The 18,460-nt window shown below is 39.9% G+C and overlaps 1 protein-coding gene across 12 annotated transcripts in view; it reads right to left on the bottom strand.

The window, feature by feature from the left end:
• MCF2L (MCF.2 cell line derived transforming sequence like) overlaps positions 1 to 18,413 on the bottom strand; it is a 163,906-nt gene extending 145,493 nt beyond the window's left edge. For 10 of the 12 annotated variants that reach the window (XR_010471714.1, XR_010471715.1, XM_065058838.1 and 7 more), the window contains exons 1-2: positions 18,305 to 18,390; positions 7,941 to 8,139 (exon numbers count right to left, since the gene is read on the bottom strand). Coding sequence is in view for 10 of the 12 variants with exons in the window: in XM_065058838.1 (XP_064914910.1) it covers positions 7,941 to 8,118 (178 nt within the window). In the remaining 2 variants the exon portion in view is untranslated. Of the gene's footprint in view, positions 1 to 7,940; positions 8,140 to 18,304 lie in introns of all 12 variants that reach the window. The other 2 variants (XM_065058970.1, XM_065058989.1) reach the window with 2 other exon arrangements.
• Between the last annotated feature and the right edge of the window lie 47 nt (positions 18,414 to 18,460).

Here is an 18,460-nt window from a genome sequence, read left to right as displayed (position 1 = left end):
GTTAACTCCAAACCAGTTCAACTTTCAACAGTAAAGAAACCCAGCCATATCATTATGCATCTGGTCTACAGTTTGTACCTGTGAACAAAAGAAGTTCCTAGACAGCTGTCTATTTTCAGTGGTAGATTTCTATGCACCTTGCATGTTGGAGCTATAGCAAAATGCAAAAATAGAATTTAAAAAAACCCAACCTTACTTATTTCATTATTTCCCAATATTTCTGTTATCAAAGCTCTCTCCTCCCGTGTAGTGATGGTTTGACGTTCTAAACACTCAAAGAGGGTGCATTGATTAACCTCAGCAAATCCATGCATTTGCATGAAACAGGGTGAGTGATTCCTCTGCGCCAGAGGCAACAACTGAACCCAAGAGCTAATCTGGGTATTAGCTATAAGAGAGGCAAAGCAATTCATTTCCATGACAAAAGGTCCAGCTGGAAGCCAGTGAGTTATTGTAACCCACTACTCTTTACCCTACAGATGTGTAGGTGACACTGAAACGATTATTAAGGTAGCATGTGCAACCTTGTAGCTCAGATAGTTTCTACTGCACCTATGCTAGACCTAATGTTTACATTCCCAACTTCTCCATCTTCATGGCCTTAGGAGTAAGTGCCAAAGCCAGCAAGCAGTCCCATTACAGAAGCAGAGGACATAAGCAAGGAAGAACTCTAAACTTGCTATGCGTCTGCTCTTCATTACACGGGAGGCACATCAGAAGCATGAGATGTCTAAGGTCATGCATTCCCTTCTCAGAAGAATAAGGCAGTTTCTGTAACAGAGTTTGGTTTGGTTTGGTTTCCAGTTGAGATATTATAATCAAGCAGAGTTACAAAGATATTCACTGCCTACAGACGCAGAAAAATGGGATTTACAGAATGCTTAAATAGGTTAGACATGTAACCCCTGCTGAATTTCAATTACACTTGCTGCTTAGGCACTTTTCCAATTTCTTTGGAGCCACCTGAGGCACCAAAAGCACAAAGGTACTCATGTCAGGGACTAAACAGAATTGACAAAGCTTTCCTACTCTAGTGTCAGCATGTATCTAATGTTTCATCTTGCACGGAGAATATCTGAAAGGTGAAGCATGATTTAAATCAAAAGAGAAAGGTTCGTTGCATCCAGATGGATCACAAAAGTTATTAATTTTCATAATGAACTAAATGTTATTGCTTTCTCTTATGATTTAACAACCATTTATTTCAAGTAGATTATAAACAATAGGACATCTATGACTATGTAATATTAAATATATAAACCTAAGAAAGTTGTATTACCTTTTACTAGCTTAATATTGCTAGAGAATAATTTCATACCCCTCTACATGATGTAAAAATGCCACTATTTGAGGAAACTCCAAATTTCAGTTTGCGTGCATCACATCTTACCGTGAGCGTGTTTTGAACACCACGCAGAACAAAGCAGGTACAGCTTCCCCCAGCTCAATCTGATAAAGTTCTTGCTTCTTTGTACACATCACTGGTGTTTGCCTCTCCCTTGGCAAGGAGCTCCCCAAGCACACAACCAAAGGGCAGCAAAACAAAGGCAGCCAGGCTGGCAGCGCCCCAGCTACACCTCCCAGGTTAACATCATCTCACAGCTAACAAGGAACCCCAGCCAAACTATTTCTGAAAAGCAAAAGACTCTCTAGGAAATGGGAGAATGGAAAGGGAAAAATAACAAATGCTGTGGCTGGGCTGCTTATTACAAACAGAAAACAGGGACAAAGTAGAAGTGCAACGATAAAGAAATGGTGTTTCCAATACACCTAACACACTATTAAAAGTTGTCATGAATCAGTATAAGTCACTGCAGCACACAGTAGTTGTGACCTTCCCCCTAAAATCTTTCTCAGTTGGGTTCAGGGAATTTTGAAGGAGAACAAAAACAACAACAACAACAACAAAAAAAAACACAAAACCACCACAAAACCAAAAATACACAAGAAAACCCAAAACAAAACAAACAAAAAACCCCAAACAAACAAACAAAAGGTGACTAGTAGTTAATAAAGGCTAAGAGTAATTTCAGGCAGCACTATTTACTGAAAATGTCTTTTTTTTTTTTTTTTTAAGCTTTATTCTTCCTCTGTTACTGTATGAAATACCCACAACATGTGGGAAAAACAAACAGCAGTTGAACTGAAAATTCATCAAGTGTGGCACCAAGTTAAAGATATATAGATATAGATATAGATATCAACACACAAATATGCACACACGCACTGAATTTTATTGCTGACATTACTGGAATATCTCTCCTCATTTTTAGCTAGAAATGCCTTTTTACACTAATGGAGCTTTTGTGTTCTAACTTCTTGAACTGAATGCTGCTAGCTGAACAAGAAGCTATTTTTATATATTCCATATTTGCTGTAATTCCCAGGAAAGAAGGAATTAGAGTAAGATGTTTAATATTAATTTCATTTAAGAGGCTGGTTAACCTGCATAGCTTAGAAGTTTTAAGATTTAAATCCTGACAAGACTTTACTGATTTTAATCAAGCTGGGATTTCATTGCTCTATTACTTGAGGCAGCAACACAACACAGACGAAGTTTAACATGCAAAGGTTCTCCTATGTTGTTAGACAGATTATTCCAATTAGATTTAAACGTCTCATTTTGAGAAGTTAAACTCATAGAAATTTGCCAAATTCCTTCAACAGAAATTCAGTTTTAATATAAAGCTGCTCTTTTAGCTAACAAACTCATAAAAACATTGGCTTATAAACATATACAGAGACTGATACCAGTCCTACAGCAGCCAGTAAATTAACAGACTTGTAAAGACATTTATTTATAAAATTGAGTTCTGCTGTAAGCAAATAGCCTCAACACTGAGAAATGCTAACTGTGCACACATAATATCTGCTCTATCTTCCTTGGACGTGCACTTCACATCAAAGTACTAGTACCAAACAGAAAGCTCAGCATGGATATACTAAAAAGCTCCCACTGTAAAATCCAGCGGGTTCTTTAGGGACAACCCACTGCCACCAGGCAGACAAAAAGCAGCAAACACTTTTCTCTGCCAACAGTTACGGTGATCCCAGTTCTATGTTCATAAAAAAGAAACCAAATCCCCTAGTCCCCTCTCTTTGAGCATTATGACAGATGCCACCAGGGACAGCAGTAGCTGTATTACAGCTTAGGGACTCCTGCCCTAGTTGTCTTCTTTTTAAAAGCAAAAAAGTTCATGGGCTTTTTAGCATCTATATGGACAGGCTGAGAATTCTAGAATGCCATCTTTGTTCCACAGAAGACGCACCAATGTTAATCAGATGACAGCACGCTGTCGTCACTCCCATGAAAAAAGGTCTTGTTGCAGCTGCACAAATCTCCAAATGCCTTTTGGTCTTGACTTTTTTTTTTGAGTATGCAAACAACCTCATCAACAATACTTAGTATGACATTCATAGCCTCATTTTCTACATATACCGGGTAAGGGTATTAATCTAGTTTATCAGTAATCCTTTGAAAGAAGCTTTTCATCCAGTTTTTACTTGAGGTATGGTGTAATGTTCACAGCTTTGCAGATTAAAATGAAAGCTCCAGTGAGATGTTGAACATGATAAAGCGCTTGGGGAATATAAGATAGCTCCAAGAATCAAGGAACTTTCCAAATACATCGCATAAATGGAGGGCTTCTACCCCCAAAATGCTCTGGTTTAATCCTGGCACTCTTGGAATTACCAATTAAAGCAGCTTCTAAGAGATGATTTCTAGTTGCTTAATTAAGTTCTTTAAAAGGTTGTATTTGTAGACATCAAGGAATTGAATGGACTTGATCCAAAAAGCATTAGCTACCGTTTTTTCTGAAAAGTCACTTAATTTACAACAGTATAATTATTATAACAATGAACACCTACAATGTTTCCCTCATACGTTACTACTGAAATTTTGTATTCATAGAGTTGACTCTAGTGGAAAGAAGTGGCTACTTAGTATAACCGAAGTTATACTCTGGGTTCAGAGTATAACTGGAGTTACCCAGATGCACAAGCATTTCAGAGGCAGCATGTTGTTGCCTTTTTCCCTCCCTCTGATGAAGATGATGAGCTATCAGTGGTCTTCATAACACAACCTGACCAGACTGTTCCATAGAGTGATGTTGTAGCAGGTGTATAATTCAGTCAAAGCTGTCAGCTTCATAATGCCATTGAGCAGTGCCTAAAAGGTGTTTACATATAGAAAACAATGCAATTTTATGCTTTGAGATGATACCAAGCACTTTTCTTTCCAAGAGCATGTGGATGTAACAGGACCATTTCAAGTGCCTGTGAGTGCAACAGCTGACACAGCACTGTTACAAGCGTTAGAACTGGCACATCACAGTCACTGTTTTTTCAGCTGCCTTGTAATTGTTAGGATTTTTGCATGAAAAATCACATAAAAGGTTAAAGGGACACCCATCTTATAATTAAAAATGTTTAAAAAATAATTTTTCTACCCATAAAGTCTTCTTAGGTAAGTTTGGAGCATGTAAACTTCAAACATAGCAGTCAGCAGTCACCTGTATCCTTGATTCCTCAAAACCTGGGCAGTGTCACCATAGTTCCCTTACTTTTTTATAAAAGCTTTGCCTGTAGCACCCTCGCGGCTGTTTGCTACAACACCAGCAATCACAGTTCCCAAGATGTCACACCACCAAATCTTCATATCACAAGAGGTTTCCTCTGCGTCCCTACTGCTTTAGCATCATGGCAGGAGGCTAAAAAACTCTGTGAAAAGATCACTTCAGATCTGTTTGGAATACGAATGGAGGAAAAACCAACCCCAACCAGGTAGAACAATAAAACATGCACTAAGAAAACGCAAAAATACTGGATTTTTTTTTTCCTTTTAATTTTTAAAGGCCTCATGCCTGTCTTCTATGCTTTCCATTTTCTGGCCTCTTCTGAAGACAAGAGGGGGAAGGATGTATTACATACACAATTTGAAATGAGGCAATAGCACACACAAGTTGGTAGGACATTATCATGCTTCCATCTCAGTTGTGCTCTGCCTCAAGCAGAATTTTGCATGCTGCTTCATCTGTAGCTTTCAAATTAGGCTTTCAAGCCTTCCACGATGGCACATATTCTCAAGCAAAAACGTGTAAACTCACAGACACAATGAAGACCTGATCTTAATTATAACTTCTAGGAAATCCCTGAAGTAAAAATATTGCTATTAATATAGTACCAATGGCATAGCAGATGAGTTCCTGGGGAGGGAACAGAAAACTTCAGCAAAAGCAACATATGGTTTAACTAAGAAGAGCAGCAAGATGCTCTCCATCCTACAGTAATGTTAGTCTGCGTGAGAAACTAAGAACCCTCACATTTGCTTACAGCAGCAAAAATTTAAGAAGGGAAATGTCTCCAACAACATTGCTGACATTATTTTCCACAGCAGCATTTATCTTTCTGCCTTTTCCCACCAGAAGACTGTATTCACAGTGGCTTTCTTTACCAACTGAAAAATACTTGCTGCTTTTCCTGATATAAGTACTCAAATAACTATTGGAACTAGAGCAAAACAACTGCTCATCCCACAATATACCCAACATACAAATTGCCCATTTTAAATATTCACCACATTACGCTGCTGTAGTTCTTTTCTGAGAAGATTCTTTTCATCAGTCCTTTGAAGGAGTCAGAAAATATTAACATCCAAATTGTATCAAGTAAGAGCAATAATTTGTGAAAAATCAAAACCCAATGAAATGGCCACAAGCACAATGATTCATTCAATCCTCGATACTACCTTTCTATGTCAGAACAGTTATGACGTAGAAAAAGTTTTCATACTGTTTTCAGTTTTAAAGTTAAATAACTTTGCCAGAAAATGATCTGCAATTAAGTTTATCACGCCTAGCTCTAGGAAAGCTCTTTCCCCACTCTACACATTGTTGTCTTCATCAAGTCAAAAGAAAACCAACATATATCTTTTTGAAAACTAAATCTCACTTCTTCCAAGGACAAAGAGTATTATCAGGTGCTTTCCAGTTTTTATTAACAGCTTTCAATTCAGATTTCAAGGCAGGCACAGATGTAATCCTCAATGAAAAATTTGCTACATCTCAAGCCAGGAAACAAAGTCCAAAACTTTTTTCACTAAACCACATATTCTTTCCACATGGACTTCAGTGACAGGACAGCAGCCACAGCTAAAAGGTGATATTAGCATAGCCACATACGTGCAGGTTATTATCGGTGCTATGCAGAATGTATATACACTCACTTCCTGGTTTGCCTTCACTGTATTTGTTCTGATCTGTATAGCTTATTAAGCTTCCTCTATAGATCTACCAGTCAACCATTGATTCACTGTTGATACACATGTACCTTAGTCTGAACCTAACATAGCTCTTCCCTGAATTTCTGGAAAGGAAGAGTAGCAATTTACCATTTTAAATCCTCCAGATGACAAAAGACAGAACTACCCTTCCTCTGACTTTATACTCCAAACCTTTCCAGGACTTGTTTGTTTCTTCTTCCATCACAGAAGCACCATACTAAAAAAAAATACCAAAACCTTCTTGATATCTCTTAGCCTAGCTCAAAGCACTAAGAAGGAATCAAGCCCACCTAGCTGACTCCCAGTGGTGCTTCATTTCACTGGAGATTTCATTAAGAACAGACTAGAGAGCACACAAGCTGTTTAAGCGGTCTGTTTAACAATCCCTGCAATTAGGTCTAAATCTCTGCAGAAATTGAGTTCATGTTTTCTTGTTCTTCTTATTAGATATTTATTAGATATAAACAAGAAAATTAAAACAAGCAGATGTCCACATTCTTCCATAACTTACAAAGTTCTCCACTAAAAAGTAAGGATATGTGTGCTCTCCCTTATGTTTTCTCTTGTAGTCTAGATACACTCTCCTTATTTCCACAAAGGCTGTATTTTGTAAACCTCTGATCAATCCTGAGGTCCTCCTCTGGAATTCCTGCAGTTTTGGTGTGGTTTTTCTGTTGTTGTTGTTTTTGTTTGTTTGTTTTAATCTTTCCTTGTTGCCCTCAAAAGAAATCTCATATTCTAGCTGAGACCTCATTAGTATACAAATCAAATGGTTACTCTAATAACTACTTCCTGGTAAGCCCCAGCAGAATATGAATCATTGTGTAGTAGCACCAACATCATTATCTCATCCAGGCTGAAAGAATCTTTCTTGCTTTTATTACAAAGGAGTTGTATCCTGCCTTATAATTGTACACTAAATGCAAACCAGCATTTTAGTGAATTTCACCTTTCTGGTTTTCAATCATCTTTCCAACTTAGACAGGTTTGCATGAATATGTGTAGATATTTTAACTATCTAGAAGGCTTTTAAAAAACTTATTTAACAAATGAAATTAAGTTGTGTTAATAAAGACCAGTCACTCTCAGATGCAACTGCTAATCAAATTATAGAATTAGAGTCCATCTGCACTAGTACCAAGGCAAAGGTCACATAATTCATATATGAATGTAACAGCCTCCTGCATGAGTAAATATCAGATCAGATGGTACCAGAAAAAAAAAGCATTCTTAATCCCTGGAAATATAAACTAGCACTCATAGTTTTCTGCAACAAAGGCGATGTGATAAGGCGCAGAGGTATTTTGTACTTGATTCTCAGCAGTTTCTCTAGAGTACGATTTTAACACTGTAGGAAGGTAGGTCAGGTTTCTCCGGGATGACTATTTTTTGCAAATCAATTAATTTATGGAATTATTTTAATTTCTTAGAACGCGCATCAGTCCCCCTGAGTAAAGGTCTTCACTGGCTGCTGTTAAACATTTGTTTTTGTGGTGACATCAGCCTCTTCCAAGTGAATACTCATCTATTCTTTATTTAGGTTCCCTGCCCTACTCTTATTGCTAATGATGAGACACTATTGCTAAAGTTCTTAAAGCAATCAGTCATCTTCTTAACACAGTTTGGCAACTTCCAAAATATACTGTATTTTTCTCACCTGCTGTGGTTTCTGGCACCTCCTGCTTATCTCGCACAAGCTGCATGATATCTGACACCACAACCCGATGGTTTGTATCTTCTTCTTTTTCTTCATTAGACTGGTCGGTTGTTGCAAAACAGTTGCAGCTTCCAGTTTCTTTGCAGGGGATCAACCTCCAGTACCAGTAGTCAGACATGAAAATGCTGTAGGTTGATTTCTGAAATTAAAAGAAAAGAAGAAAATTTTCTGCAAGAAGAATAAAACCTAGCTACTTGAAAGAAAAGGCTCAAATAATGTTAAATAATGTTGACAGTTACATACAGATTATCATATTTTTGATTTTATTTAAAGAAAAAACACAGTTTATAATAGCCATTTATGGTATCATGTGCAGTCCATAAAAACCATCTGTGGTATTGTACCCAAAATCAAAACTTCAAGAGTCCTATGTAGTTTCTCAAAATGCTTATATTGTAGGGCAGGGAGCTAATCACAAAAACACAAAAAAAATATCCCACAAAACAAACAAACAAACAAACAAACAACACACAATACAAAACAACAACAAAACAATAACAAACAAAACCCACAACAACCAAACACACAAACAAACAAAAAATACCAATATACAAATATCAAGATATATGTGATCCTAGTTACAACTGTATAAAGGCAAAAAATATCAATATCACTAATTTCAGCAGAACAAGTCAATATTCAGCTTAAAAATATCCTCTAAAACCTAGTTTAACTAGGTGAAAGAACACCCCTGAACATGGATATTCAAAAAGTGAAATAATATAAAAAAAAAAAATAATAAAGAATAAAGTATTGTGATTCCCATGATATGAGGGACAAAAATTACTATTTTAGATTTTAATAAACAGATTCACTGAAGGAAACCTTGACACTGGAAATGTGGCAGGAAGAAGAGATGCTTTGTTTTCTTTAGGGCTGCCCTCTTCCTGAGCAGAAGAAAGGGGCAACATTTCCCTTAGCCTAGATAGGGCTAATTACCAGGCTTATTTATGTATACAGGTAAGAGAGCAAGCAGGTTCTTAAACACTTGCAGGTTTCTTAACATATATATAACAATGTCAGAGAACTACAGTGTTGGTTTTGTTTGGTTTTTGTTTTTACACAAACAAAAATCACCCCCTTCTTGAAATTACAGCTAAATCACCATTAATTGTAAAAGATTTCTTCCCCATAGGGAAGCAGCTTGAGCTTTCCAAATACTTACAGTTACTAAATAGTATTTGGGAATTCTGCTAAGTGCTAGCAAGGTGTCATCTGTTCAGGAAATTACATCACATCCAACATCCAGTTTGTTCCCAGTTGTCTCCAGAGGGCATGTGGGTGACAAAAAAACGGCCCAAACCTCCAAGCACAAGCCACCTGAAAAAGCTTTTCCAAGTCTATCGGGAAAATGCCAAGGCCAAGTAGGAGAGATGTACATCTCTCCAGGTAATTTAATGCTTTTTCGATAAGGAAGAGATGCATGACCTCTATTTATCCTGCAAGCATCATGTTCGAGTGTTTCTAACATATCTCTGTTTCTAGCTGCTGATTAGCTTGAGTAAAAGCATCACTCTAGACCACAGATATTAACAATGATACATGTAGAGATTTTCTACGTTACATGTAAAGGTGACAGTTTTATAGACCCACATAAAGTAAATGCCATTAAAAAAAGAAAAAGCTTGCTTGATATCAAAGTGTTATCACTTTAAAAGCAAACAGGAAAACAACCAACCACAGCTCACACCATTTAGTACTAGATCTCCGGGGAGTCACCTATGAAAGATTAAATACTTGCTCTGTCATTTATTACATTACTTCTTCAACAGAAGAGAAGATTTCCAGATAAAACATTCTTCTTCAAATATTACTGCAAGGTGCATCTTCTTACCAGTTTAAAGATAGTCATTTTGTTTTATTTTAGTCAACACACTGCCAGTTTCCTCAATTCTCCCTTTGCTTGTTCCCAAGTTTTTCAGGCTCTGTAACATTCGTCATGAGGACAGGTAATGGAGTTAAAAGCAAATCACTCAACTCTTTCTGTAGTTGCCAAATCTGAGGGGTTCATGGCACACGTCCTCCTCGTCACACAGGTTAGTGGCAGGCAGAGCTGTACTAAAGCACATCCTGCTTGTAAATAATGTATGTAGTGCATAGTATGTACTTTGAAGCTGCATCTGCCTCTGCAACCGTCTGATGCGCTGTGCGCAGTGACGGGCACAAGGGTGCTCACACAGGTACGCAAGTGGCATGTGTGCACAGGTCTTAATAAAAGAAGCATTAAAGAAGCATTTCATAGCACTTCGATACATTTTCAGTTCTGTGGGAGCAGGGGGATTTCCTTCTACTACCATTACACTTCAGACATTAAATAAATAGTTTTTTTTATTCTTAAAACCACCTGCTAAAGTTTAAAGTTCTCCTGTCTAGAACTTCTTTTTACCCCAAGAACTGGGGCAAAAGGAGACAAAAATCCCGGAAAATTTCAGTCGTGTTTCCCTGGCTTCTGTGCGAGGTGAACTAAAAAGCAGGTGGATCTATGCATCAGTAGTCAGCAAACTACTCTAGCAATAAAATTTTAATGTATTGCCTTTCTTTAAGGAATGGAAACTCCTGAAGATCAACAGAAATCATTATACCCAAACATGCAGTTAGAGACACACATTTATAACCTTAATCCTACTTTAATTTATTAGTTTTCTGACCCATTCATCTCTCTCATTTTGATTTTAAGAGCAGTAATGTGAACTTAGTTTTTAAGCCAACAGTTTAGGGATTCAGGGGGCAAAGGAGTTGGGGAAAAAAATATGGGAGGGCTAAGAACATCACTACACATATTTTTCACACTTTCACAAAGTGAGGCAGCTCAGAGACATCCACAAAACTGACTTTACCAAGGCTGACTATAAAAACATCTAATAAAGGAGGGGAAAGAAAACCCTTACCCTTTTGTCCTAAAAGCTAATGTAAAATGTTCCAAATAGTCACAGCATCCCTGATGGAAATATGTTCACTTGGATCACTGCATTAATATTGCAGACACGAGTAGTTTCCCTTATTATTTCAAGGCATCCAAACATAAACTAATACCCTCGAGTAGCATAAAATTAGGCTGATGTACCAAGACAACAAAAAAAAGAATGAAACTTCCATTTGACATTTGCAATTCTGAGCAACTGCTCCTGAATCTCAGTTTAGCATGCTAAAAATCAATTCTGCTTTTTATTGTTGTTTGTTTGTGGTTTTTTGTTTGTTGGGGGTGGAGAGAGGGGAAGGGGGAAGAGGTAGCGGGGTCTTGTTCTTTGGTGGGTCTTTTGTTTGTTTGTTTTTAGCAGATTGCAGACATCAAAGTTGGTAAAATACCCAAGGAAAAGCACAGGCAGAATTTGGATCCATTTTTCAGGGCCTGAAGGCACGGGTAGAACTTCACTAGCCCTGACTGGCCTCAGCCAGGACCTCTACCCACAGGCTCAAGAGCTGCACCCAAGTTCAGTCCAAGGCATTTAGTCCCTGCCAAAGCCATGTGGTCATCATGCCTGTCTGCAGCCCTGTCCCTTGGACAGGCCTGGAGCACTGCGTGCAGTTCTGAGTACCACAGTATAAAAAAAGATATTAAGCTACTAGAGTGTGTCCAGAAGAGGGCTACGAAGTTGGTGAAGGGTTTGGAGAGGAAGCTGTATGAGGAGCAGCTAAAGTCACCTGGTTTGTTTAGCCTGGAGGAGACTAAGACTAAGGCTGATCACGGCCTACAGCTTCCTCACAAGGGGAGGAGGAGGGGCAGGTGCCAAACCGTCTCTTTAGTTACCAATGACAGAACCCAAGGGAATGGCAGGAAGATGTGCCAGAGGTGGCTGGACATTAGGAAACGGTTCTTCACCCAGAGGCTGGTGGAGCACTGGAACAGGCTCCCCAGGGAGGTGTCACGGTCCCAAGCCTGACAGCGTTCAAGAAGGGACTGGACAACACCCTCAAACACATGGTGTGAACTGTGGGGTTGTCCTGTGCAGGGACAGGAGTTGCACTCAATGATCCTTGTGGGTCCCTTCCAGCTCATGACCTTCTACGATAGGCCTATTTCACAGCCCTGCTTGGAGTCCTGGCTCTGGATCCTTTCCCTCCTGATCAGACTCCCTGGAGGGGCCAGGTTCATTGCTGCTGGCTCAGGGTTGGTTGGTAGAGCTCGTTACCAGCGCCCAGTTCTGGTGTTTGGCCCCACTGCACAGTGCCCTGGTTGGTGAGTCCATGCCAGGGCCACCCCTGGCTCCTGCCTTGGCCCCTCTTGTGAAGCAGTCTTGTTTTTGTTGCTCCTCAACACCATTTATTAAATTTATCAATATATAACTCTAATGGGGATACAGCAAAACACACAGGAACATGCATGATTTGTCAGAGAACATCTGATAAATGTGGTAGTTCCTCATCGCTGTATGAAAACACAGATACATTACAGCTTTGTCATGTGCTCTAGGCTGGGAAGGAGAGAAAGTCTCTGGGAACATGGTACACAGAGCAGGGCACTGTGAATTCACAGTCCCCATGTAAAAGCTCCGTTCTGCACCCCTGTGATGCCAGTCACTTCCAAAGGGAACGTTGGGTAGGGGTCACCATCCCCCCATTTAATGTAAATAGTTACCAGCTATTCTGATATCAATTAGGTATGCTGTGTGCTTCATCTGCAAGGTCTGACAGCATGCTAAATGGATGAGATCTTAGCATTGAAACTGTCATTACAGATGGGGCAAATAAGGCATTAATACGCAATATTAAGAAGTAATATGTAACATTACATAGCACCCCACACCACTTCTTAATTAAGCAAATGCTTTCTGAACTATTGCTTATGAAATTCAGACAGAAGAGCAGCTTTTGAAAGCAGGAGTCCTTCTACTTCAATCAGTTTGCACACACACTTCACTGAATTTACTTCCATTTCTCACTCAAAACCCCTCTTTAATTCAATAACAGCATTACAAAGGGAGTAGTTAATAATTATCTTCAAATGTAACCAGATTACATAAGGCATCCAGTTATCTCAAATCCATACTCCGCAACCATTTCACCACAGCAGTTAAACCTGACTCTTGGGGTCCACGTTGCTGTATGTCAATACGCTATTACTGGATTTCTGTTGCTGCCACATGCTGCAATTGCTTCAGCTATTTCCCTGGTTATTTAGGCAGGGCATTATTTCTAGTCAGGTGTAACACAAACACTAAAATGTATCTCACTTTTAAGACCATTTGTCCAATACTTACAGATTATCCTGTGAATTACCTCAGCATTTAACCACTGCAGCTTTTTAGCATGCTTTCATCAGTGCTTCATTTAAGTCAGAAGGGAAAAAAAGTATTTGCATGGGCAAAACTGGTCCTAATATAGTGCTTACTAAGATTTCACACCCTTATTTTCCATATATATGATGATGCTTTATTCCAACGCTCTTAAAGAAAAACTATTTAATACGTTATCCAGCCTGAACAGGCAGGCTTAAACTTTGAAAATGACTGAGCTTAGTACAGCCATCTCAGTAGGGATGGTGGAGTCCAGCTGCTGAAGTAAGAGCTCATCCATGTACCTCACAGGTCTCTGCAGGAGAATTGGACTAAAGTGGACACCAGTGTCTGCACAGTACTAATTAATGCTTATTTTAGAATGGATTAAAATACACCGAATGGTATTTAAGCCCGCCAATGTTGTTCTAATAGGAATCTCATTTTAAGCGTGTATTTCTGGGCTGCAGCTTTCTCTGATTTTTCTGCTTTGCTATGCTGGCCAGTTATTCTTTACATTGTACAATATACCAGGAAAATGCAAAATACCTAAGATAAACATACATTACAGCTCAGGTCCCTCCCACCTAAATTCAGACATTAAACCAAGATGCCTAGGTTAAGAACGTTCTCGACCCTTGTGCCTTCATCATTCACTGCAGTAAGAAACACATATTTCCTGAGGCTCATTGGTCCCTCACATCGACTCAAGAGAGGCCAAAGCAATTGTGGATGAACCTGAGTTTGTATGAGGAAAAGTCCCACTTTTGTATACATTACTGACATAGTACCACAAAAAATGAGCCCTGTAATAAAAATAAAGCATTTTAGGATTTTAGTAAAGCCTATTAAGCTACTCAAATTCTGCCTATGGAGAAAATTGTATTTCTGCTCTTGCCCCTCCCCCAGTCCTTTCACATTTTGTTCACAAAGACAGAGGGAAAAACCACCAGCAACAAAGCCCCAGACATTCTTATCCCTCTCTAGGGCATGTAAAATACCCTTACGTGTTTTAAAGTAAGATCAATTTACAAACTAAATTTTGTCTCATTTGGAGCTTTACTGTGATCAACATTTAACTTGAGCTCTAAGTAGTCCTTCAAGATAAATGTTCTCATTTTTTATTTAAAAGCCTTTCACAAACCATTAGAAATCATCAACAGACTCATGTAGGAAACACTAATTTCAAAGAAACTGTGAAACTATTTAGCAAGAGCTACACTGAGGCCTCTTCAAAGGCAGGGAAAAAAAAAAATCAAATGTGTTTCAAAAGAAAAATGCTTTCTTATTTATTCAAATTTTCATCTTATAGGTAGTTGCTTCTCTTTTGAGGAACACATACAAGTTTAAATGAAGTCCCTCAGCTGTCTTCCTTCCTCCTTTTTGGGCAGCCACACAAGGAAAGTTTCTCTTTTGTTAGTTAGCTCAGAACCATGCATCATATTTTAAGACTTCTAACAAAAGGAATTAAAAGGTAAAAATACACACATGACAAGAGGGTGACTGAGCTCTCCCAAGCAACTTTCAATATACCACTCTGCATGTTGGTTCAGGAGTAGCTTCAAATTCTCAGCCAAACTCTCTCTCCCTTTTCAGAGCTACAGGTCCAATGCACACCAAGCTGCCCACAGACTGTCAGAGCAGAGCACAAGGGCAAGGGAAGAGCTTCTGACAGGTAAGAAGGGACACACAAAGCCAGAAGTTCTTCCTCCTCTTCCCCCACCATCTGCAAATATCCAAACCTCAGGTCCTTCAGAAATCTGGACCTTAAACAGGCATCATTTCTACTTTGGATCCACCACATAAAAAAAACCAGAGGCCCTCAACTTTAGTATGGTCTTGGATTTGTAAAGTGGCTTGCTGTCCCTTTTGTACAAACTTCATGTCTAATGGGGGATGATCTTCCCTGTTTTCAGTGAATATAACCAAAGAAAATCAGAGTCTGAGGAGTGTCAATGTAAATGTGAGAAAAGCACCATATTATAGAATTCTGGTTGCCTAGAGATCATTATTAGCAAAAGCATAATTTCCTTAGTCTTTAAAACTCCCACCAAACCACCTACGTTCCTGAAAACCAAGCTTTTGGAATTAGGTATCTAAATCTCTTCCTGCCCCCTCATACTGCCCCCACAAGCCAAAGTTTTCTTTCCCACTGATTTCTCCTTCCATCCATGAGAAATCAAATAATCAAATAGGCCTGAACACGGTGTTCTCTAAAGTGGCATGGAGAGCCGTTTATATCTCTCTAAAACTGTTCATAGTCTGTATCTGTTTCCCCTCGGATCACATTTCAGAGATTTTTCTCAAGACCCCAGAGAATGACAAGCTAGATTTCATTTTTAAATTAAGTCTGAAACACAAAAGAAGCTGACAGTGCTCTGAGGCATTCTGTGGAGAATAAGGTGGTTACATGCTTGGCCCCTTACTTAAGGGGCTGATAAATCTCCTCTTATTCAAGTTGTTCTCGTGATAAACCCAAAATCCCACCTCACCAGTGCATTATTCTTGCACATGCAAAGCCGTGACAAACACAAGACATGGCCACAAGCATGAAGACACTATGCAAATACCTCTTGTTTAACTCAGAGGTACCTGTGGCCAAGCACGCAAATCCTAACTTGTAGACTAATTCTGTTGAAAGAAGCAAAATATATGCTACTTCCTGAAGATCAGTGAATACATGGTGTGTTCTGCTTGGTTTTAATTTATTTATCATGGGAACAAGTATTAGAATATTAGCAGTTTCTCCAGAAATCAGATCTTGGAATATCAAAGACATTTCTCTGGAGAAAGCTTCTAGGATGACGTCTTTGTTCAGTGACCATATAACAGGAGTACGTGCTTTCCTTAGCTTTAAGGACCAAGGTCTCTGAGAAATCACTTGGGTCACTTCATCCCACCAACTTGCCGACAACCATAATAGGTGTCCGGTTTCAAAGGGCTCACGGAATATCTCCTCCACAAGCGACTTCTCTTCCTCCTCCCTCCCAAACCAAACTTCTCACAGATCAAAAGCCTTTTTCAATAATCCAGAAAAAAAAAAAAAGAAACAAACCCAAGACTCATAGCTTCAGTGTTCAACCTTTTACCATAACACACACAAGGGAAAAAAAGGCATGGCTGAGGTTTCCTAAGGCTCAAAAAAACCTTCCCTACTGCCTGTCTACAGAGATGGAGAGCACTGCCAATGCCTTGTGCCTGCAGAATTTCTTGAACAGAACTGCAAGGTAGAGGACATTGTTTAGGAGAGAAGAAGTAGGTTCTCTTCTGATCTATTTGGGATTTAATTTTTTGTCAAGTAACCATGCTAAATACTTCCTAATGAAGTTGTTATAGATTTTCCCAGCAGGGTAATTCTGTTAGAAACAGCAATTGACAAGAACTTCCATCTTGAAAGCACCATTGTACTAAAAATTTGAAGTAGATGCACTTATTAAGATGATTAAACCTGATATCAGTTTTGAAGCTCCTGCAAAGCCTCAACAGTGCACACAGGTGGCTGCCTTCAAGGCTGACTTTACAGACATCTTTGTCATTAAAAAAAGTCTTTCCAGGCAACTTAAGTAATTACTCTTGTATCACCCAGTCCTCAATCAGTGAAGCATATGACTTCTGGAAACCATCTGAAACACAAGAATTTCAAAGTTCAACAGAAAAAAAATAGTGTCTATGTGGCCCAGACCTCCCTACAGAAGGGATAAGGACAGAAACAAGGGTTGTGTGGTAGCAGCCAAGCCCAAAACACAAGAAATGACATCCAACATCAACAAGTGCTAAAAGGATGCTCAATCCTCTCCCTATGGCTGTGCCTTTATTAGGCATGTGCTCCAGCACCTTCTTGAATTGGGGTCCAAATCAATTTTTACCTTTCCCCCCCTACTTACATTAGAAAATGTGCACTTTTGTTTAGAACGGTGTTCTTTCTTTTTCAATATACTAACAAACTTGCACGGGGTAAGTGCATTAAATAGAGACCCTGCTACTGAACATTATTTTGACGGTTCCACTCCCAGAAACAAAAAGGCCGTATGTGTACTAATAAACTTCAAAAAGTATTTAAAGATTGTCATAAAAAGGCAAGCTGTAGGATATAATCTAGAAAATAAATCTGGTTTCTTTTTATTTGCTTTTTGAGCCTTTATTATTCACATTCTCAGTCATTCTGAAATCATTAAAACAGACTGGCTTTAAAAATGAAATAAAAGGTTTGCAAGAGCAAATCTATTGCCAAGTCTATAAAGATAAAGTTTTACATTCTTTTTCAAGGTTTTCTGCTAAAAATATCTTTAAACAAATCTTTCTGGCTTTTGGATTGTACTAAACGCTGAAGTCTCCTTCCTTTTGTAGATAGAAAAAGAAACAGAAAAAAAAAAATCAAAAAACAAACCACAAATCTACAGACAATACAGCTGGCTAATGTATTTTGATAGCCCAGCCTCAGTGAAATACAAAAAGTAAATAAACACCACAAGCGACGGAACATCCTATTTTACAGCCCGTGTGATTAACCATTGCAGGTAACACCAGCCAACAAACCCCCGCATCTCAAACATCTTCATCCCAGGGGACCGCTTTGTTTCTCTCATTCCGGGTCGCTTCGTTAACCTATTAGAAATCCCAAAGCACAAGCCCTGTTCGGAGCAGCCCCAGCCACCTCACCCAAGGGAAGAGAGGGGGGCAGCCTTTGGCAACCATCGCTTTGCTTTTTTAAATTTATCCCTTCGTTTTCAGGCAGGTTACCGTGCGTGCCTTTGTTTCGCTTCCTCCCCTAGCTCAGACCTGAAAAGGAGCAAACTGAAGAGGAGCAAAAAAACAGAGAAAGAGAAACCCACCCCTGCAACAAAGCCCCCTCCAAGCAGTCCCGATGCCGGCAGTGAAGACCTATGGTGCGGAGCGCCCAGCCGCAGGCGGCACCGGGCGCGCCCCCGCTCCTCACCCGGCTGGCGTGGCCCGGCCCAGCACAGCCCGCCCGACTCCCCCCTTGCCCGGGGGTTCCCTCACCCGCTGCCCCCGGCAAGATGGGCGAGCGGAGGCCGGGCGGGCCGTGCGGCAGTGCTGCCCGCGGGCCACGAGGCGCCCGCCTCCACTCACCTCGGCGCCCTGCCCGGAGGACCAGGTGGCCGCTGCCGCCAGCGCTTCAGCAGCTCGCCCGGGTAAGCGGAGCGGGGCAGCGCCTCCCCCCGGGGCCGGCTCGATGGCTGAGCAGCAGCGCGGGGGAGGCGCCGCGGGGCCCCGCCCGCAGCTGGG

This window comes from Columba livia, chromosome 1, assembly GCF_036013475.1.
Source record: "Columba livia isolate bColLiv1 breed racing homer chromosome 1, bColLiv1.pat.W.v2, whole genome shotgun sequence".
Lineage (NCBI taxonomy): Eukaryota > Metazoa > Chordata > Aves > Columbiformes > Columbidae > Columba > Columba livia.
Note: the sequence above shows the minus strand (reverse complement) of the source record. Positions and strands in the feature narration are given on the sequence as shown.